The sequence below is a fragment of the Camellia sinensis genome, chromosome 3 (assembly GCF_055761805.1).
Source record: "Camellia sinensis isolate YWXY chromosome 3, ASM5576180v1, whole genome shotgun sequence".
NCBI classification, from domain to species: domain Eukaryota; kingdom Viridiplantae; phylum Streptophyta; class Magnoliopsida; order Ericales; family Theaceae; genus Camellia; species Camellia sinensis.
Genome location: NC_138963.1, coordinates 163,319,860 through 163,342,782, shown reverse-complemented (window position 1 = coordinate 163,342,782; position 22,923 = coordinate 163,319,860). Strand labels below are relative to the sequence as shown.

At 34.3% G+C, this 22,923-nt stretch overlaps 1 protein-coding gene across 21 annotated transcripts in view; it reads right to left on the bottom strand.

The window, feature by feature from the left end:
• Positions 1-6,199, bottom strand: part of LOC114314935 (uncharacterized) — a 37,734-nt gene extending 31,535 nt beyond the window's left edge. For 19 of the 21 annotated variants that reach the window (XM_082921271.1, XM_082921277.1, XM_082921281.1 and 16 more), the window contains exons 1-2: positions 5,679-6,185; positions 4,937-5,073 (exon numbers count right to left, since the gene is read on the bottom strand). In XM_082921271.1, the coding sequence (XP_082777397.1) occupies positions 4,937-5,073; positions 5,679-5,868 (327 nt within the window). In that variant the 5' untranslated portion in view covers positions 5,869-6,185. Of the gene's footprint in view, positions 1-4,936; positions 5,074-5,678 lie in introns of all 21 variants that reach the window. The other 2 variants (XM_082921272.1, XM_082921284.1) reach the window with 2 other exon arrangements.
• Positions 6,200-22,923: the final 16,724 nt, after the last annotated feature.

Sequence of the window (22,923 nt, the reverse complement as noted above, 5' to 3'; positions counted from 1 at the left end):
AATACATAAAAATAATAAAAAAAAAAGATAGGGGACACTGTATGGTCGTGTCATAACCATGTAGAGGACAGTTTATGAGGTCATGTCGGACCGTTGTAGAAGACAGTTTATGGGGTCATGTCGGACCGTTGTAGAAGACAGTTTATGGGGTCATGTCGGACCGTTGTAGAAGACAATGTTGTGACAGTTTACGGAGTCTTGCTGGACCCTTGTAGAAACTAACCGGAATCAATGTCGGGACAGTTTACAGAGTCTTGTCGGACCCTTGTAGAAACTAACCGGAATCTATGTCGGGACAGTTTACAGAGTCTTGTCGGACCCATAAAGGAGCTAACCGGAATCAATGTCGGGACAGTTTACAGAGTCTTGTCGGACCCTTGGAAAAGCTAACCGGAATCAAATGTCGGGACAGTTTACAGAGTCTTGTCGGACCCTTAAAAAGTCGCACCCTCAAAAGGTGTGCCCAATTTTGTCAAAAGGCGTGCCATCAAAAGGCGTGCCCAATTCATCAAAAAGGTGTGCCATCAAAAGGCGTGCCCAATTTATCAAAAGGTGTGCCCAATTTATCAAAAGGTGTACCGGACATGATGGCGAGGCACGTGAGTGTCTTGGTTGGCGTGCCCGTTTGTCGTCTGGCGGCAAGTGGCGCGCGATACGCGTGGCTGCCTCGACTATTTAACCAAGGTTGAGGCGTAGGCTGTGCAAACCAGTCTGAAACCGCCGAAAATCCTTTGAAAAAACTCTTCCGTTTCTGAGAAAGAGATTCTGGAACACTCTGTTGCCATTCTATCACCAACCCTTCCGAACATTACCAGTCTGAAATTGCTATTTCGCTGAAACACTTAGCAACCCAAAAACATGGCCTCTTCTTCCCGTCCAGTTACCCAGAACCTGCTCACGCTCTTTCCAGAACTGAACGAGCCCACAAGAGAAATAACTGGTGCGGTGGCCAGTGAACCGCAACCAAACACCTCTGGTTTTGCTCCATTGAACTTTCCGATGCGGTCGGTGGAGCAAAAAATGGCGATGCAAACTGATATTGAGGCTAATCAGTATACTCTGAAGTCATGCGTGGAAACCATGACGGCGGTCACAAATTTGTCGAACCGGCTGCAGAGTAGGACAAATGAGGTGCAGCATTTAAATTCCCAGCTGGCTCTGCTCCAACGCATGTATAAGGATGCGCGAGCAGAGATAAGTGTGCTGAAGGCGGAAAATAAGGAGCTGAAGCGGAAGGCCACCGTGATGTTCCGATTTGGAGGTCCGCCATACGCTGCAGTGGAGGAGTATGGGGGAGTGAACATGCTCGGCGGCGTGGAAAACACGGAGGCAGTACCGTCAAGGGCCGTCCAGGACGGAAGCAAGAAGAAGAGACCGGCGGCAGAGTAGAGAAAAAATCTGGCCTGTGGATGTGGTGGTTTTTTTTTTTTTTTTTTTTTTTTTTTTTTTTTTGGTGAAAATTGTGATCGGGGTTGATCCCCTGATATGAATAAAATGACAAGGTTGTGGAATGTTGTTGGTAAAATATTTGTGGATGGGTGATATGAAAAACATCGGTGTGATTTTTTATTTTGTATATATATATATATATTTTTATTATAATATATTTCTTGTGATCATCACCCGTTTTCTATTATTTTATTATTATTATTATTATTATTATTATTATTTTTTTTTTATATTTCACCAACAAAAAAAAAATATATATATATATATATATATATAAGATAAAGAATGTTTGGGCGGTGGTATGTGATGATGGTGTTGGATGGAGAATATTTTAAAATGGAGAAGCTGGTGTATCCACTTCAACCTTTTCAAAAAAGCTGTCTAAGGCAGCAGAGGATAGCACTGAGATCTGAAAACTCTGATGCAAATGTTGCCTTTCACTGGTTAAGCTGACAGGGAGTGGGTTGCTTCTTTTTACCATTCCTAGAAATGATTCTCTTGATGTTGTTGATACTGTGTCAAAAATTATTTGTTTTCTGGAATCTGGGAGTTTAAATTCACCACTTTGGTGTCATCGCATTTTTCCTATCCAAGCAACTTGTTGTTTGAATGAGAAGGACCTGCGTGCAATTGTGTCAAAGCTTGTTATTCAGTTTGTAAATGATAAACGGAACAAGCTTGCACGACCTATAAAGTTGGGTATAACAGAAGAGGAATTGAGGAGGCAGAGCTGAAGATTTCAAGAAATACTTCTAAAGATTCTGAAGAAATAGCTTTGTTAGACCGTAACAAATGCTTTAGCGTTGTGGCCACAGCAGTTAAAGATGTTGTACCAGATTCAGTTGTGGACCTGAAATCTCCGGAGTTATCAGTTCTGGTGATCTTGAGGCTGAAAGAGAGAGGATCTTGAAAGCTGGTGGTTTTATCCATGCAGGACGTGTCAATGGCAGTTTAAATCTTGCAAGAGCCATAGGTGACATGGAGTTTGGAGATCGACCGAGCTGACTGAACCCGTGGCCGGGTCGCAGGTGATGCCGGTCCAGTTGCATGGGGTGGCGTCGCGGTCGTTCCAGTCGGAGAGAACACCGTTCGGGTCGGACAGACCGAGTTTGACTCGCTGGAGAAAAAGTCCATCTTGACTCAGTGAGAGACCCAGATGGGGTAGAGAGAGAAGGAGAAACAACAGAGCTAGCATGGCTGTGATATAGATTTCTGTTACTGGCATTGCCGTAGACATAGAAGAGCGAGAAAGCGCGGGAAACGTGATTCTGAGAATTCTGCGTCAATTGGTTGAGATCCGGCGGGCGGTCAAGGCAAGGTTGCCGCCCGCCGGAAGGCGAAGAACACCAAGATCTTTAACCTTGCTCTGATACCATGTAAAAATTTATGTATTATTGATTGATATTGATTACAAGATTGTTGTGTAAATTACAGATGGTGAGGTACTAATTATATAGGAGAGGATTGGGGAGTAGGTGAGTAAGTGTGGTAGGTGAGTTGAGTGGAGGTGGTAGGTGATGGTATATTATGTGGTAGGTGATGGTATATTATGGTAAATTCTAACACCCAGTTTAAGTATACTGGCAGCAGCAACAATAGACTTATAAGGCTGGATTTGGAGGGATTTTGTGGCTGCAAAAGTATTTAAAAATAGGAGTTTAAGGGTTTGTAAAAAGATAGGGTTTTGGGAATGACAACATAAGTGTTTTGGGACAGTTGGGTGGTTGTTTTAAGCACTGTGAACAGTGACATGAACAGTAACCTTACTGGATAGAAGAAGAAGAAGAAGAAGAGAGAAAAAAAGAAAAGTGCTTCACCCTCACAAAGGATAGGCCAATCACAGAAACACAATCTCAAATTTTCATAATATTAACTCTGCTATTGGATCATTGAGATCACATATATATTTATAGGCTAAAGACTCTACTAATTCTATAAGGACTATTTCTCAAATTTAGAAACTAAAAATATTTAGCAACTACTAATATTCTAGACCAACTATGACTTCCAATTCTACTTCAATCATAATAAGAAATTTTAATGACTTCTAATTCTACTTCAATATCAAAATACGAAACTTGAACTTTTGATCACTAAGATTATTTTAGACATAATCAAACCCAAATATCATAACCCATTTAATAACTTGACCCCAAATAAAACCCATGGGCAACCCTACAACCCATGTCCAGCAAAACTGAAGTTACCATAATATCCTCTTTGGACCACAAAGGCTTCTTGACGAACATAGGACCCTTAGACTTTGTGTTAGGCTTCCACAGCCTATCGTACTTGTTTAACCATATAATAAATGTTGCATCAGAAAGTCCATTGGATGCATTTAGAATATAGCACATTCCTATCAACTCAGCAAGAGTCACAGACTTATTTGCTGCACATTGCAAAGACTCTTGTGAAGTAATTCAAATTACAATATATACACAGCAAGAAGATTAAAACATTATAGCATTCGTTTGTTTCAAGGTAGGGGTGGGGGATAGAGTTCCTTTTTGGAGGGATAGGTGGTGTTGCGAGATGACTTTAGAGATGTTCCCTTCGATTTATGCTATTGCAATGGTTTGTGAGGTTATGGTGGGTGAAGTTAGGTCTAGGCAAGGACAATCGTTCATTTGGAATGTGCAATTGCGTAGTGATGTTCAAGATTGGGAGTTGGATCAATTGGTAGACCTCTTGGGCTTTTTGCACTAGCTGCAATTTGGTGGGGTATGGAAGGATTATCTGGTGTCGGTTTGTCTGAGATCCAAAGAGATTTTCTCGGTGTCCTCGTTTTACAGTGCGCTTGTGCATGTCGCTGCTAATTTGTTTCCTTTGAAGTGTGTTTGAGTGGCAGGTATGCCATCCAAAGTAACTTTCTTTGTTTAGACGGCGGCTTTAGGATGTATTCTGACTATCGATAACTTAATTTGTCATCGGTATATCTTAGTTAATTGGTGTTGATGGTGTTGCGGTGATGCGGAGTCAGTGGATCATTTTTTCATTCATTGTCTCATGGCTTCTCGGCTTTGGATGCTTATTGTTGTGACCTTTGGTTTGGCTTGAATGCCGGTGTTCGGTGTTGGAAGTTTTGTAGAGTTGGGAAGGGGGTCGGGTTAGAGAGGTGGCTTCTTATGATGTTTATATAGTTGGGTTTCAAGTTTGTTTGATCCAAATGTGTTGGCTTTTGTAGATTTTATGAATGATTTGATTTGTTAGTCTTGTTTGGGCCTTTGGGGACCGTCATTTTTGTATTCTTTGCATCATTTTGATGTTTGTCTAGTAAAGTTTGTATATTTATCAACAACAACAACAACAACAAAAAACAAAAAACAAAAAACAAAAAAAACATTATAACCCCTCGCAAATGCAAAATCAACATAGCTTTTTACCATGGAATACTATTTGGCCTTCCAAAATAATCACCTCAATAGATTGTAATGCTTCTTAAATATATGAAATAGCTATTGCAAATATAAAGAACATTCATTACCTTTTCATTTTTGCATTCTTCAGCACTTTGTAGGAGCATGTTCACATACATATCAATCTTTTTTGAAACTTCGTCTTTCAGCACACTCATGTTTGTTCCCAAAAAAGAAACAGGGGACGCTTGCATTTGGTAACCCACTACATCAAAAATAAAATAAAATAAGATCAACTTTAACCATTAAGATGATTAAGAGAACTGTGTTTACTATTTCTTTTAACTGTTCTCGTGGTTGTTCGTACCAACTGTTGGTGGTACATGCACCTGCACCCTTCAATTTCCAACTGTTGGCCGTACTTAATATTTACACAAATTTTGAGTCTCCCAAAATCCGTTGTGAGCTTCATATCACAGCCGTGAGATGGGGGTGATGGTAGAAAGTATTAAGACTCACCAAAAACTCTTAGACCCCATGAAAGGATCAAAACTCAATCTAGTCATTACAGTTTTGTGATCTCTTGTGAGCCTTCAACACTCAAACAACTCTACCACATGATTGTTACGGCAAGATCACAAATTGGGTGGAAGCAAATGCTAATATTGTTTCAATTAAATAAATCCATTATCATTTGCACTTTTATGAAGTGGGGAAGACACCCAATAAATAGATATTGAATCTATTTCCAAAAAGGAAATAAGAAAATGACCCAAACCCCATATATATATTAACTAAACTATAATGGGCATAGACAAGGTAAAAGAATTTAAAGTTGAACCTCTCACAGGCAATTCGTCAAACACTTACTGGGGTGTGGGACCTTATGCAGAACTCCAAGCAGCGTGAGTGTATCACCTCCATGAAGAATGTCACCTCTCGATCGGATACTATCAACAGTGCGTTTAAGCTCTCCTTCATTGCGGTTCTTGGTAGCATCATAAGCAATAACAACACGACCGGGTATTGGAGGAAGAGGATTATTCTCCATAGACGACATTTCTTGAAAATCCAGAACTGGGTAGTCTTGAATTCAAAGAGGAGGAGAGTCTGAGAAAATACAGAGACACAAATGGGTTTGTTGTAGAAAAAGAGGGACATCGCGGCACGCTCTTGAAGTTGAGAGTGAGTGAGTGTTCATCCGATGGTTACATTTATGCGATCCTTCCCTCTCCACCACCCATTTCTCTCTCTATAATGAAAATGACTCGGGGGTTAGAAAATGACTCGGGGGATACAAGTGATAATATTCTGGGGAATATGCACTTGACAATTTGTAGTTATTTTTTCTTTTTTTCTATTTTCTTCTTCTTTTTTGTGTAAAAATTTATAACATGACTTAAGTCCAATAATTGATAAAGTTTGATTCTAACGAGATGAATTTTTTAATTTTATACATACTTAATAGTGATGGCAAGTAATATTTTGAAAATTAGACTGGGAAACAAATTAGCAGAGTGACCAGATTAATTCAGCCGCAGTTGAATTAAAATTGAATCGTAATATCATAATTATGTCATAAATATATTAAAATATATAAATATAAAAAGTATAGATATTAAAAGGAGAATTTTTTTTAAGGTCCCTAATAATAGTAATTTAAAAGACAGAGGACACCAAAAAAAAAGGAATGATGCATCAGGTCCCTCAACTAGAATGCGTGCATTTTTAATTCTTTCTTAGACCAAAATACCCTTCACAAATCAACTGAGAACACTCCATTGGATTCTGACGACTCCATTCCATTCAAAAAATCCCACTATCTTCACGAGCAAGAGAACAGGAGAATTAGGGTTTCACAATCATCTTCACTATCGACATTACGGTTTCATTATCTTCTACTAAAATCTTTTCCATTCCTTCCTTACAAATTTCTCTGACCCATTTTCACTATTCATCGTCATCTCAGTTCATCTTCATCTCAGGGCATATCAGTTTGTAATTAGGGTTTCATCATCACTCTGGTAAGTTTTCTACAATCCAACGAGTTTTTATCTAGAAACACAGTTAATTGCGTATTATATTAGCCTTCCATTTATTAGGGTTTCAATTTCGTAATAAAAAGCTATATGAATTTGAAAATTGTTATTTCTCAAAGTTTTGAACTTAATCTTGAAGATGTTTGTGTGATTTTATCTGTAAAATTCTCTGTCATTTGAATTTCTCTGATATTGGCTTGATCTATGTTTCTTCTTTGAATTTTCTCTAGCATGTTTATTCCCCATTTTCTCTGGCATGGTTAATTTCTTTGTGTTTCTCTGTGTAATTTTCAAATACAATTCATTCAAATTTCTCTGCTCCATAAATTTATCTGGCTTGCCATATTTAATTTTTTCTGACATATGTCATTTTCATTTTCTGTGGTTGCTAGATTTATGTTTCTTTCTTGAATTTTCTCTGGCTATATTTTACATCTATATGTAATTTTACTCTCTTATCTGTGTCTATGTTTATCTGGCATTTATAATTTTCTTTGGCCACGTCACTTTTCTCCCTTGTGTGTGTCAGTCATGTTTAATTTTCTCTGGTTGTGTATGTAAATTTCTCTGGCATTTTAATATTATGGAATGAAAATTTTCTCTAGAATGTGTTTGAATTTTCTCTGGCTATATTTTACATCTATATGCAATATTACTCTTTTGTGTGTGTCTAAGTTTCTTTGGCATTTATAATTTTATCTGGCCATATCACTTTTCTCCTTTGTGTCTCTGTCATGTTTAAATTTCTCTAGTTGTGTATGTAAATTTCTCTTGCATTTTAATATTATGGAATGGAAATTTTTTCTGAAATGTTTAATTTTCTCTGGAATGTGTTGAATTTTCTCTGACTATATTTTACATCTATATGTAATATTACTCTCTTGTCTGTGTCTAAGCTTCTTTGGCATTTATAATTTTCTTTGGCCACATCACTTTTCTCCCCTTGTGTGTCTCTGTCATGTTTAAATTTTTCTAGTTGTATATGTAAATTTCTCTGGCATTTTAATATTATGGAATGAAAATTTCTTTGGAATGTGTTTGAATTTTCTCTGGCATTTTCATTTTTTGTGGTTGCTAGATTTATGTTTCTTTCTTGAATTTTCTCTGGCTATATTTTACATCTATATGTAATTTTTATCAATTTTTAAAAAAATTTCTGTCATATTTATGTTGCTTTGTTTATTTTCTCTGGGAATGGAAATTATCTGTGGCAACATGTATTTCACACGAAAACACTTAGTATTCTCTTGTCTATGTCTAAGTTTCTCTGGAATTTATAATTTTCTCTGGTCACATTATTTTTATCCCTTGTTGATTTCTCTGGCATGTTTGTATTGCTTTTTTGATTTTCTCTAGGAATGGAAATTTTCTATGACTAGATGTATTCCACATTCAATTTTCAGTGTATAATTTTCTCTAACATTTATAATTTTCTCTGACCACCTTAGTTTTCTCCCTTATGTGTAATTTTTTCTGACATGTTCGATTTTTTGTAGCATGTTTAATTTTTTCTAGGATTTAATGTGATAACTCTATTCTATATTATGTTAATTAGCCTTAATTATGATTGTGGTTATATGCTTAATATGATTTTGGTGGTAATTGTGTGATTATTTATGTTTTTGAAACTATATATATTCACCGTAGGAAAACCTGTCCAACTTGCTGCTATAATTTGAAAATTAAAGACCGTAGAGGTTACAAAAACTAAAATTGTTTGCACCATTGTGATTAGCGTGATTTTTAGAGCTTATGGTTAATTAAAAATTAATTCGGACCGAATTAATTAAATTAAATTGATTAATTTAAGCTCAATTAATTAGCCTTAATCAAAATTGATTAGGCAAGCATATATAAGTGTCATATTTACACTTATGCTCTATCTTTTAAGCTCATTTCTCTTTACTTGGCTGAGATTACACTCTAGAGAGAGAGGGACAGTTCTAGAGAGAGAATGAAGGCAAAATTTTTGGAATTAAGCAAGAAGTTTGAAATTTGAGAGGGTTAACTCAAGAACTAGCTAGAATTTGAAAGATTGGAGCTCCTAAGTGAGTAATTGAACTCAAACTCATGGGTTTAAGTTTATAATTAAGTGAATTCAAACAAGATATGTAATTAAGAATAAGAATTGAGTTGACGATAATAAATTTGAAGTTAATATGTACATGCATGTGAGAATTAGCCATAAATTTGCATATTTGAATGTGAAGAATGTTGAATTGAGGGTTGTTTGGCACATGCATGTAAGAATTTTTATGTATTGAAGCTTAATTTCAAGCCTAGGAGCTTGTCCATGCAAGATACAAAACATGAATTGTGTATATATAAAGTTTATGGTTTGAAATTTGTTAAACCCATGGAATTTTGAACTATGGTTGCGAGTTATCTTCAAATATATGTTTTTGGGAGTGTATTTGCATATTTGAGTGTTTTATACATGAATTGGACCTTTGGAATTGTGATTTGAACTTCAAACAGAATTCTAGAAATTTCAGAATTTGACTTGTCTGCTCGAGTGAAGAAAGCCTCTCTCGAGCGTAAAAACCAAGCTCCCAGAAGTTTTGCTAAGATTTGTACTGTAGCTCAAGTGACAAAGTGTGCGCTCGAGCAAACCCTGTTTTGCAAGGTTCCTCGCTCGAGCGTCAGAAGTCTCGCTGGAGTGTAAAATGCATGCAACCAGTACTTTTACAGAGTTTTACAAGCCGCTCGACCGACCAACGCTGCACTCAAGCGAAGGACCTTGTTTCAGAAATTTTGAAAAGTTGTTTTACGTTCTGTTTTCCGTTCTCTTTTATTTCTAAGCACTCTGAGGCATACATTGAACAATGTAAATGAACAAAAGGGACAAGAAAGAAGCCTACGAGAAATAATAAGTTAAGAACGGATTGAATTATTTGTGACACAATATATAATGAAATGTGTAAGGTCAAGCACGAAGGCAAATCCATCGACGGAACACTATGAGCAATATCTTAGTAAAGATATTTTTAAATATGCTACTTTCCAAATGCTTACTTTTGTATAAGTCTCATGGATTTGTTAATTTGAATTGTGAATGAGTATCCATTATGCCAATGAATGAATTGGGCCCAAGCCGTCTAACATGAATGAATTGGGCCTGAGGCCGTCTGACATGAATGACTTGGGGCCGAAGCCGTTTGACATGAATGAATTGGGCCTGAGGCTGTCTGATAAGAATGAATTAGGCCCGAGGCCGTTTGATATGATGGACCAGAGGCCGTTTGATATATTTGGGCCTGAGGCTGTTTGATGTGTTAGATAGAAATATGAATAGGACTAAGGCCGTTTGATATGTTTGTTAAGAATTTCATTCATGTAACCTCTTTACCTTGGTATTATTCACTGGGTTTTTGCTCACTCTTATCTATATGTATATAAGTGAGTAAAGGGATGTCCAAACCCAGCCTTAGGGAACCTCAATGGAGGATGTGAAAGAAATCCAAGTTTTTGTGAAGTCAGCCTGAACGTCTCACACACAAGACTTTGTTTTTGTTCTTTTGTTTACTCTTTTTGCTACCTTGGTGAATACGTCGGATCACCCATGTATATAAAATTTTGTTTGACTGACTACATGTTTGAAGTTCCTGGACGTACAAGATGTTTATTCTGCCTATATCTGTGAGTTATTATGGAATGCTTTTGGAATGATTTTTCTATGCCATATAAGCACAGCTCATTGGACAAAAATTTTAAGTTTGCTTCCATTTTGGCCCTTTTATTTCTATTGAAACAAGTTTAATCAGGTTTGAGATCGTAGGTAATCTCATGATTACTGATCGGTTATGACCTTAATCCATAGGGACGGGTATGGGTCATGACATTTAATGTTGACATCTTTATGTTTTCATTGTCTAGAAATGGCGAAACGCGAAAGCAGCAAAATATCAGAAACACCACAAAAGAACAGAAACTCTCTGAGTCTTCTTCTGATCTTAGATCAAAAGTAGCAAAACACCACAAACTCTTCGCCAAAAAACATAAGTCCAAGGTGATGAAGCAACAAGCGTCAAGATGTATACCCCAACTTCAAAAGACTCAAGCTCAAGAGGAAAAAAACCTGTTAAACTCCAAAGAAAGAGAGCTCATTACAGCATCCAATACCGTATTGTCTCCTTTTTTCAAAGCCTTAAATTCAATTCAAACCAACTTAAAGAGCTTCAAAAGACTCCATTCTGGTATTTGATCCAAGCTCTAACCACTGGAAGGATGGATCCAAGGAAGTCTAGGAAATTTAATGATGATGTAGTTGCAATAATCCAACGTTACAATGAAAAAATGAAAGCATTCATAGTTGGTAAAAGGAACTTGACCTTTACAACTAATGACATGACCTTGATTTTTGGTTTGTAATGTGGTAAAGAAGCCATGTCATTAAGATACTCAAAAAAACCAAAGACTACATTCCTAAGGCGAAGATTCCCAAAGGACACAAGGCTCATTGGTCCTGTTCTTAAGAATGCCTTGGTCAAATCAATGAAAGGCAAGCAACCAACTGACTTCAAAGATATAGCAATCATTGTTACCTTGTACTTGTGTCTCACCCTATTTTTTACAACAAGTGGGAATTCAATAGGGTGGGTTTTTATCAAGTATGTGGAACCTCTTGAATCAATGAAGCAGTATGATTGGCAAGAAGCAACATTGATCGATCCTACAACAGCATTGCACAAAACTCTAGAAAAAGTTGCGGGATGTGTCATTGCATTGCTGGTAAGTAGAATTTCCATTCAAATTTACAGTTATGATACTAACAAATTTATGTGTTTAGCAAAATTTAATTACTTCAATTTCCATCACAATATTGGCTATGTGAACATGCGAATATCATTGATTGGGAAGACAGTAACACAACTGACTTCCTAAGATGTACCAAGTGGAACCTGCAAAGCTTGACCAAATAGTTGCAGAAGACACCAGTCCACTCTCTTGCACCTCGACATGATAGATTTCTATCGCCACTGCATTCTCAGTGAAATTTCAAAATTTCTCTGACCACTGGTTTGTTTCCCTCATTGTGCTTTGATTGATGGAGATCAATTTTCTCTGCAATGCGATATCTTATATGGAATAATTTATGTGCCTTGACTGATTGACATCAAGTTTCTCTGAAGTTTCAATTTATGTTGTTTCTTTGATTACCACTGGTTTATTTTTGCTCTTGTAATGAATTTTCTAGAATTCAAATTTCTCTGCCACAATTGTAACACATTAACTTATATGCCTTGATAGATTTTCTCTGATATCTAAATTATGTTATTTTTTTCATAATTTTCTCTGGTCCATAAAATTATTTCTCCTTGTGTGTAATTTTATCTGGCCCATAACTTATGTGCCTTGACTGATTGAGATCAATTTTCTCTGAAATTTCAATTTATGTTGCTTTTTTGATTAACACTGTTTATTTCTGCCCTTGTAATGAATTTTCTCTGGAATCCAAATTTCTCTGACCACAATTATAGTGACATTAACTTATCTGCATTGATTGATTTTCTCTGATATCTAAATTATGTTACTTGTTTCATAATTTTCTCTAACCCATAAAATTATGTCTCCTTGTGTGTAATTTTTTTTGGCCCATACAATTTTCTCTGAAGTTTGTTTCCCATTAGTATGATTTAGATGAATTTTATCTGTCTTATTTGAATTTTTCTCTCAGTGAATTTTTAACATTTCTCTAATAAAAAAGCCTCCTGTTACAGATAGATAACAAGAAATTAATTAAAAACCCATCAGAGGAGTTTTGTCTTGGTAAAAAGAAGAAGAAAGAATCAAAAAAGGAATTAGTCAAATTCAAGGAGACATTAGAAGATTCATCTGAAGAAGAAGGAGAAAGCAACACGGAAAAATAAGAAGCAAGCAATGGAGATGAAGATCAAGCAAGCATTGCAGAAGCAGAAGCTAGAGAAGAAAATAAAGAAGTAGAAGACAAAAAAGAAAATGAATAAAAAAAATAAGAAGACAATGAAGAAGAAGATGAAGGCACTGAATCTAAAGAGGAAGAAGAAAACAATGAGGAAAGGGATGAAGAAGAACATAATGAGCTGATGGACCAACATCATGATTGCATTTGTGGCTCAACAATGCATCAGCCTCAAGAATCTGAGGAATCAAAGGATGCTCAAATTGCTAATCTACATCAAAGACTAAAGGCACTTTCTAAATCCAAAATAGAAGAAGAGAAAAATTGTAATGAATTACTTGCAGAAAATGACATTGCAATAAGAATCTTAACATCATATAACTCGGAACTTCAAGAAAGAGACTGCACAAATGAATCTAAGGATGTTGGAGGTTCAAAAAGAAAATGATACAAAAATAATTCAACAGTTGAGGTATTCAATTTCAGAGCTTGAAACTGAAAATGCTAAATTGCATGAACAAATTCAAAAACTATCCGTCCAACTAGTAGCACAACCTCACCGAACACCAACACAAGTTCAACTCCAAGGTCAGAGAAAATCTTGAGTCATAAAAAGTTATGTTCTTATGTCAACATAACTTAGAGAAATTTCTATTTATTACAATTTTCTCTGTCAATGGTAATTTTCTTTAGAAGTTAAATTTCTCTAACCACATTAGTTTGGCCAGTTTGATTTCTGCTACTTATTTGATTTTTTCTCTATCTATTTGCTTATTTGATTTTTGGGGCTTGCTTGATTTTCACTGCGTATAGTTTGAATATAAATGGAACAACAACCAACAACCTAGCAAGAACAAGTGGCACACAAACAACAACCAAAACAAAAGATAAAAGTCTATGGTAACTGGAAGTTATTGAATCAAATAAATTTACATATTGAAATATGATCTGTTACTTCAGAGAAATTTAACTTTTACTGATATTTTCACTGTCTACAGTGAAAAAAGATCCTACATCAATGATAAAGAATTTAAAAGCAAAAGAAAGGAAAGGAAAGGAAAGCAGCAAGATCCAAAATTTCAATATCCCAAAGTTGTGAAGGTGACTAGAGGTTCAAAACAAGCTACAAAGCAAACAGAGCAAACCTCCAAAGACAAAAAAAAAGTACATGATGCCGATGAGTACGTCTTGCCTCAACCAACAAGCATCAGAAAATCTTGAGTTTTTTCACAAACTCTACCAGTTGCAAAATTGGTAAAAGAACATGTAAAAGACATCTTGCAGCACATATCAAATGTGCCTGGACTAGAGTAAGTACAACAAATAAAATAGAAGATAATAAACAACAATTTACTAACTTTTATTACATTAACAACTATTAAATTCCTTCTTTGTTATCTTGTAACGCTTTATTCTGGACAAGTGAGTTGAATCTCATTACCTGTGAAGATATTGGAAACCTAACAAAGGAAAAAGAAATTGCCAACAATGTAAATCTTTCATCAAAATTTCTCTGCAATGTTCCATCAGCCTTTATAAACCAATGTTACAATAATAAATGATATTTTTCAAGTCATTGATGGCTATGGAGAGATCTTATTTGCTGACCAAAGGAGAAAATGACAACAACCAACTTCATTTTTTTCACATGCATGAGCTTGGTATGTTACTACTCCCTTATTTGATTTTCTCTAGAATTTACTTACTACTTTCTCTTGTTAAAATACTTCTTAAAGCCAGTTATGTCACTAGTCTAATTTTCTCTAGCTAGTTGTGTGCATTTAAAATTTCTCTGTGCGTATATTTATGAAATTCTTGTTATTTCAACTTTCTCATAATTTTTTTATTTTCTCTAACGGCAAAACTTCATCAAGATGACAGAAAATCAAACTTTCAGAGTCTCATTATTTGACAAGCATTTTGAAACAGCATGGAGGAACTACAAGTTTCTCTATTTCCCAATAAATACCGAGGGCAATGAGAAGTCAACAGATGAAAATCACTAGACCTTGCTAGTCTCTAACAAACAAGACAATTTATGGAGGTACTACAACTCACTAAGACCAAGGAAGGATGATGCACAAGACAAATATATCAAAGATGCAAAACAATTAGTAACAAGTACAAATTTCTCTGATCCATGATAATGTTTATGTGATGATATTTTTCATAAAACCCCATTAATTTATGTGTAAATTTCTCTATTTTTTAAAAATTATTTTTTTGCAGCAAGATTATGTGGAAATTTTTTTGAAAACTTGCCTTGAAAGAGAGGTACAATCACAACCCTCTTTTAAATTAATAGACTCACAAAACACAAATTATGACTTTGAGTATGTTAACAATGCTCCACAACAAGACAGTGATTCGTAAGTTTCATACAACATCTATAAATAAGATAATCTAATTTGAATGTTTCTTAAAACTAACTATACCTATAATTTGTATGCAGCGTAGATTGTGGCATCTTTGTATGCTACATAATAAGACAATATAGCAACCATGAACCTATCAGCTCGAAATTGTTGACACAAGACGTAAGGTTGATGGGGGTAGAAATCATAGAGAGATTTGCGACCGAAGTTGGCCAGTCATGGACAGAACCAATTCAAAGACCACCAAAAGAAGAACCAAAAGTATAATAGTGAAAGCACACTAGTGAATGGAAGACAATGCACACAATGTAGTTAGGAATAACCCTTCAATTTGCTTTTTCATACATTGAAGGAATGATAATGTTTGACATATATGTATATATCTTTTTTTGACTAATGTAAATTTCATAGCTATCAATGGTTAAATATATATATATTTTATAATGCATGCTAAGTGGTGATTGTCAACACAATTCACGCAAAGAAAATTGTCTGCAAAAATTTCTCTGGTATGATGTTACCAGAAATTCACAGAGAAATTTAACTCATATTGTGCCAAGAGGGTACCTATATGATCATGTAATCTGTAATGCACTGTGTTGGTACAAAACAATCATCAAATTCAAAAAACACAAAGCGCACAATAATTTTCTCTGCTATTGACAAATTTCTCTTGATGAATTTGAAGCTTCAAAACACATTGCACAAAGAATTTTCTCTATTAGTGGCAATTTCTCTTGATGAATTTGACTAGGTATTATAACCACACTGTTTATAGTATGCTTCAACAAACACAATGCACACTGTATTTTTTTATGCTATTGACAAATTTCTCTAGATGAATTTGACCTTACAAAACACAATGCACATTTCAACAAATACGATGCCCATAATAAATTTATCTTCTATTGGCAAATTTCTCTGAATGAATTTGACTAGTATAAAGTTATCAGAAATTCACAGAGAAATTTAACTCGTATTGTACCAAGAGAGTGCCTATATGATCATATAATCTGTAATGCACTGTGTTGGTACAAACAACATCAAATTTAAAAAACACAATGCACGTAGTAATTTTCTCTACTATTTTCTGGATGAATTTGATCTCACAAAACACAATGTACAGAGAATTTTCTTTGCTAGTGGCAAATTTTTCTGGATAAATTTGACTGGTATTATAAACACACTGCCTATAGTATATTTCAACAAACACAATACATACTGTAATTTTCTCTACTATTGGCAAATTTCTCTACATGAATTTGACCTCACAAAATACAATGCACATTTCAACAAAAATAATGCCCATAGTAAATTTCTCTGCTATTGACAAATTTCTCTGAATGAATTTGACTGGGTATTATAAAGGCACTCCCAAAGTATGTTTCTAAAAACACAATACAAAAAGTAATTTTCACTGTTATTGAAAAATTTCTCTAGATGAATTTGATTAGATTATATACACACTGTCCAAAAAATACATTTCACAAAACTAAATACACAAAATAATCATCAAATATACTATTCAATCAATAAAATGTATTATCCTCAACTATTTAACAAAGGTTCCTTGTATGTCCTCTTATTATGGCGACCAATACTCTCACATCGACTACACTTCATCACATTTTTAAACTCTCCAGTAAAAGCAATTATGTTCTTCTTTAGCCTCCCAGTTGGTCTCTTACTCAATGGAGGTAAAATCATAACATCATCAATGCTACACACAGGTTTTTCAACAATTAGAACTGGGCCAATCGAAAACGTGTATGCTTGACGATACATATCATTCAAATTCTTTCCACTCCTTAAAATTGAAACAACAGCATGTTGACATGGATATCTATTTATTTCCCATTTTCGACATAAACAAGTTCTTAACCTAAAATCAACCATAACCAAAGGAAAACAATGCACTTCAAACACATTATCAGATGATAAACTCACATTCCATGTCCTCTTATCTTTGAAAGCCTTCTCTAATACACTATCCATACGAGGACAGAGAACTTTATTCCATTTACTAAAGAGCAGCCTCTTATCAGACCTCATATTCATAATTTGCAACCGTATCATGTCCACCAAATTTGTTATTGGCAAGTGTCGAGCTTCTCGTATCCATGAATTGGATGACTCAGCAACATTTGAATACATCTCACCATAACATTTCCCCTCAAAATATGCATCACTCCAATTTTCATACGATAAACTTCTCAAGAAAACACTCACAATGTCTCCTCCATCACTTTTTAATTCATTTAACTTGAAATGGAATGATGCCTTTGTTGGCACATATGCACATTCTGAAGACTTGGACATAATCGTCTCCCTAACCAAATTTGTGTTTCCACATGATAACCTATCCCTCAAATTTCTCTTTAGATGTTCAAGACAAAATCTATGATAGTAATTAGGAAAAAAACCTAGCAATTCCTTCCACAATACCACAATATCGATCTGATATGAAACTTATCACCCTCTCCGATCCCAATACTTGACATAAATATTCAAGGAACCAACACCAATTGTCTTTATTCTTAGCATCAACAATGGCAAAAGCTATAAGAAAAAACCCTACAAAACAAATAGGAACAAGCATATTAGATATACACATATAGAGAAATTTAGAACAATAAACAACCAGAGAATTTGACACTGCCAACATCTAAAGAAACTTCACACAGTGGCCAAATCCAGAGAAAATTCACACAATGGCAACCTTCAAAGAAAATTCACTTAGTGATTAACTCCAGAGAAAATTCACACATTGGCAATATCTAGAGAAAATTCACTTAATGACCAACTACCGAGAAAATTCACACAATGATAATATCCAAAGAAAATTCACTTAGTGACCAATTACAGATAAAATTCACATAATAACAACATCCAGAAAAAATTCACACAGTGACCAAAATCAGAGAAAATTCACAGAGTGGCCAAAACTAGAGAAAATTCAAAGTGTCAGAGAAAAATCACAAAACATAACCACAAAAATAGAAAATTCACTCAATTCCCACATGTATAGAAAATTCACATACTTAGATAAAATTAGATATATTTACAATTACCTTCATTCTCATATTTTCCCGTCGCAGCAAGCATAACTTCTTTGTACCGTCCTTTCAAAAATGTTCTATCAAGAAATAGAATGACCAACAATATTTGAAACCAGTAATGCATGCATGAAAAGCCACAAATACTCTTTTGAATCGCTTGTTATCTTCAAAATCTAATTCAAAACGACTGCCTGGATTGTTTTTCAATGCCTCGTCAAAATACCACCGTAATTGATCGAATGACAAACAAAAATCCCTATATGTACTACATTTTGCATTTTTAACCCCCAACCAACCACAGTTATAACTGATTAAGACCTCATACTTATTTTTCATTTCTTTAATAACATCCACTGGATGAGTTAAAGGTTTGAACTTACCTCTTCAAGTATTAGCCCAAAAACTAAACTAGAAGTCATCCTAGCATGTTTACTAGTACGAATCGCCACACCACGCATATATTCATTGTTCAAAATTTTTATGTAAAAGAACCCATTTGTTTTTTCAACTGAAACATATACAAACCACATATATCCCCTTGATTCCTTTTATGCACATTCTGCTGTAACTCTCAGCTTGTCATTTTTAACATACATAAACTGAAAACCAACCTCAATAGCATACTCGCATAAAACAGTATGGAACTCAACCACACCACCCTCAAATTTTTGTCCAACACTCGTAATATTATTTCGCCAACCAGCTGACAATAACACATTTTCTTGGTGAGAACAAAACTTAAAGAGTGAATTCCTTTCAATATTCACGAGCCTATCACATTCACCATACACAACATCTACCCAATTAGATCTCACTTCATCCTCTTAATCAGAAGCATTATACCTAATAACTGAATCATCAACTATATCAACACCACGTGCACAAATAACCCTCAACATATTTAGAAAATCAATATAATTCCGAACCATATAATTCGGATGGCATACAATAGAATATGAAATACATATCGTCACAGGTTTCAAATTCTCCCATGTTTTACACAAAATGCCAACCAATTCCTCAAAATTCAATTCACATGAAATATTAATGACAATAGTATTATTGTCATATTTGTACAGCAACAACACTGCACTGTCCATTGAAACTGAAAGAAAAAAACAAGAAAAATAATTTGTTCAATATAAAAACATTTCACAAGAGCAACATAAAAATCCAAAGAAGTTTCTAATAATTATAATTTTCTTTGGATTATAATAACAAGCTTATAATTTTCTCTGGACTCAAATAAAAGTCCAGAGACATTTACAAACTTATATTCAACTTCAAGATAACAAAAACAAAATCACAGAAAACATAATGAATCCAGAGAGAATCATAGAGAAATTTACTGCTAACTATTAAACGCCATCATAGACAAAAATCACATAGAAGATCTATTATGAAATCATAAGCTTATATGTGATTTTCACTGAACTACAAGCTTATAATTTTCTCTGTGTAATTGTGTAATATTGCACTCATATCAAAATCTAGAGAAATTTATAAACTTATATACACCTTCAAGATAACAAAAAACACTGCATTGTTCATCTAAACTGAAAGAAAAAATACAAAAAATAACTTTTACTCAGAGAAACAAAAACTTATATTCACTTTGAACTACAAACTTACAATTTTCTTTGAATTACAAACTGAAAGTGAATAACAAACTTATAATTTTCTCTGAATTATAAATAAAAGTCCAGAAAAATTTAAGAACTTATATTTACTTTCAAGATCACAAAAACAAAAACACATTAACATCAAATTGACAAAAATACTAACTCTACCACACAAACGTAGAGAAACTCACAGAGAAGATCTGTTATGCTTACAAACATTCAATTGAGAAGAAAAAAAAAATAACGAACTTATAATAATATGTTTATAACAAATTACAATTTTCTTTGTGATTTTCACTAGACTACAAATTTACAATTTTCTATGTGATTTTCACTGAACTACAAACTTATAATTTTCTCTATGATTCTATCTGCATTAGAAACTTATAATAATATATCCATATGAACTTATAATTTTCTCTGTGATTTTCGTTAGATTATAATAATAAACTTACAATTTTCTCTAGACTATACCAATAAAAGTGCAAAAAAAAAAAAAAAAAAAAAAAAAAAAAAAAAAAAAAAAACTTAGAGAACAAAAAATGATAAGAAATTTACACTTATTTATGGTTTAAAGAAATTTCTCTGGTTTGAAAAAATAGAGAACAAAACTTATCATTGATAAGCATGTTGATGAAAAACAAAGTATGAAAAATAAACTCTAAAAATTAAAATCAACTCTATTGTCAATTCTCTTTGAAATTGATCAAAAAACAGAGAATGAAAGATGAACTCCAAAAATCAAAATCAACTTTATCAAGCTAGCCTCTCTTTAAAATTGATCAATAAAAGAGAATGAAAAATGAACTCCAAAAATCATAAACAACTTCACTGAGCTAGCCTCTCTTTTAAATTGATCAAAACTGAAAACAAAAACCTAATGCAAAAATACACTCGAAAAACTAATATGAAATCGGAATCCTTACATAAAATTCAAAACAAAAATCGAAATTCATGTGGAATCTCCATTGAAAACATACCTGATTTAACTCCATTGAAAAACCTACACGATCATAGCAATCTCAATCGTCAAATCCACTGCAACACTTGCAAAATCCCTACGAAATCTCCACCATGAAGTCCATTCCTATGAAATCTTCTACAAAACAGCAATAGAATATTCAGTTTGCCAAAATCCAAATAAACTTATGTTATAAAGAAAGGCAAATTAGGTATTTTATAACGTAAAATAAGGTTGAGGGACATGAGGCATTAAAAAATATTATTGTGGACCTCTCATTCTATCAAAAGTTGGGCAGGGATCTTAGACCAATTTTCCCATATTAAAATTACCAAAATAATAAAAAATTAAAAATGTATTTCTTAAAATTTATTTTACGTTTTTTATACATTGATTTTTAATAAAAATAATTAAGATAATATTAAATATATAATATATGTACTTATTACATTGTCAACAATGTTGATAACTTAGCAGTTAGAGTGCTTGTTTCTAATACACTTGATTCTATATTCAACTCCTATCCGCAACAATTCAGTATGCTCCTCTATTAAATTATTTAAGAATATAATTTACTCTCAATATATCGTATCTTTTGATATTTATAATATAAATTAAATGGAAGAGTCCCAAAAAAAAAATATTTATCCAGTGCTAAATAATCATTTTTTTTCTTGAGAAAATTGGTTATAAATCCAATCCACGGAATGAATAAGGCAATAGGTCCAGTGGATATTTTTTATTAGTGAGAGGTCCACCCTATAACGCCCTCAAAATAATTCATAGGACCTAACAAATTAGACATGCATTGATATAAAACAAACCAACCATCTTTTCATTAATCAGAGTAGTTTATACAAAAGTATTACATGTTAACAACAAAAGCAAATGCCCTACGGGCTTACAGCTTTCCAAGTTAATACTTAGTTACAAAAAGAAGAGTACTAACTCAATACATAGTAAGCCCTTTGTCACGACCCCAAACCGCCCCTAGTAGTTTGGTGCCGTGATGGCCAGTAATCCGAGATTATCGAAGGCCAACTTTCAAAAACTTAACACAATCAGAGTATAATAAACGGGGCTCACAAATGCGGAAGCAATAATCTAAAATACAAGTAGTCCATAAGAGCTGTGCATAGATCAAATGCAATGTCATTCACCTTTACAACTTGAATACAACAAAGCAAAGTATGTGTTACATCTTGATCAAAAGGCTTCTCGAGCCGACATATACAAAATACAGTCAATACAAGCCAAGAAGCATGATTTTTAAGAATTGCCGACATAATCATGGATCCAAAACAAGCTTTCAAAAACACATTCTAGGCGTCGCCGACGTCCTGCTCATCACCTACATATATATAGAGAGGGTGAGCTTGGATACTCAGTGAATGGTACTAAAAATAAAGGTTTTGCATGAATATAGCCGAAGTCTTTCAAAACAAAACACGCCAAAACTATACAGATATTAGTCGAGACTCCTTCAAAGCAAAACACATCAAACTCTATCAAACAAGGGATGAACCGTATTCATCAATCCAATCTTACAAGTCTCAAGGGATGCTTATTTACATCGGCAAAACAAGGGATGAACCGTATTCATCAATCAAATCTTACAAGTCTCAAGGAATGCTTACTTACATCGGCAAAACAAGGGATGAACCGTATTCATCAATCAAATCTTACAAGTCTCAAGGGATGGTTACTTACATCGGCAAAACACATCAAGCTTATCAAAACAAGAACTGTACGATCCGTAATCGTTTAGTCAAAGGTACTGCGAAAGTTTAGAGTCCTCCAGCACGAGGGACTTTTGCACTTGGTACTGCGAAAGTTTAGAGTCCTCCAGTACAAGGGACTTGTGTTACTTAAGCCCGTAGCTCCTTTTAACACGATGATCTGGTGTTACTTAGGCCCGTAGCCCGATTTAACATTATGGCACTTGTGTTACTTAGGCCCGTAGCCCGATTTAACATTATGGCACTTGTTACTTAGGCCCGTAACCCGATTTAACATTCTAGTGCTCCCAAGAAAGGACCGTATCCTTTTATACTTAGAGCTGCGAAAGTTTAGAGTCCTCCAACACGAGGGACTTTTGCACTTGGTACTGCGAAAGTTTAGAGTCCTCCAGTACAAGGGACTTTTCAAGGATGACATTAAAACAAAGCTTATACTGAT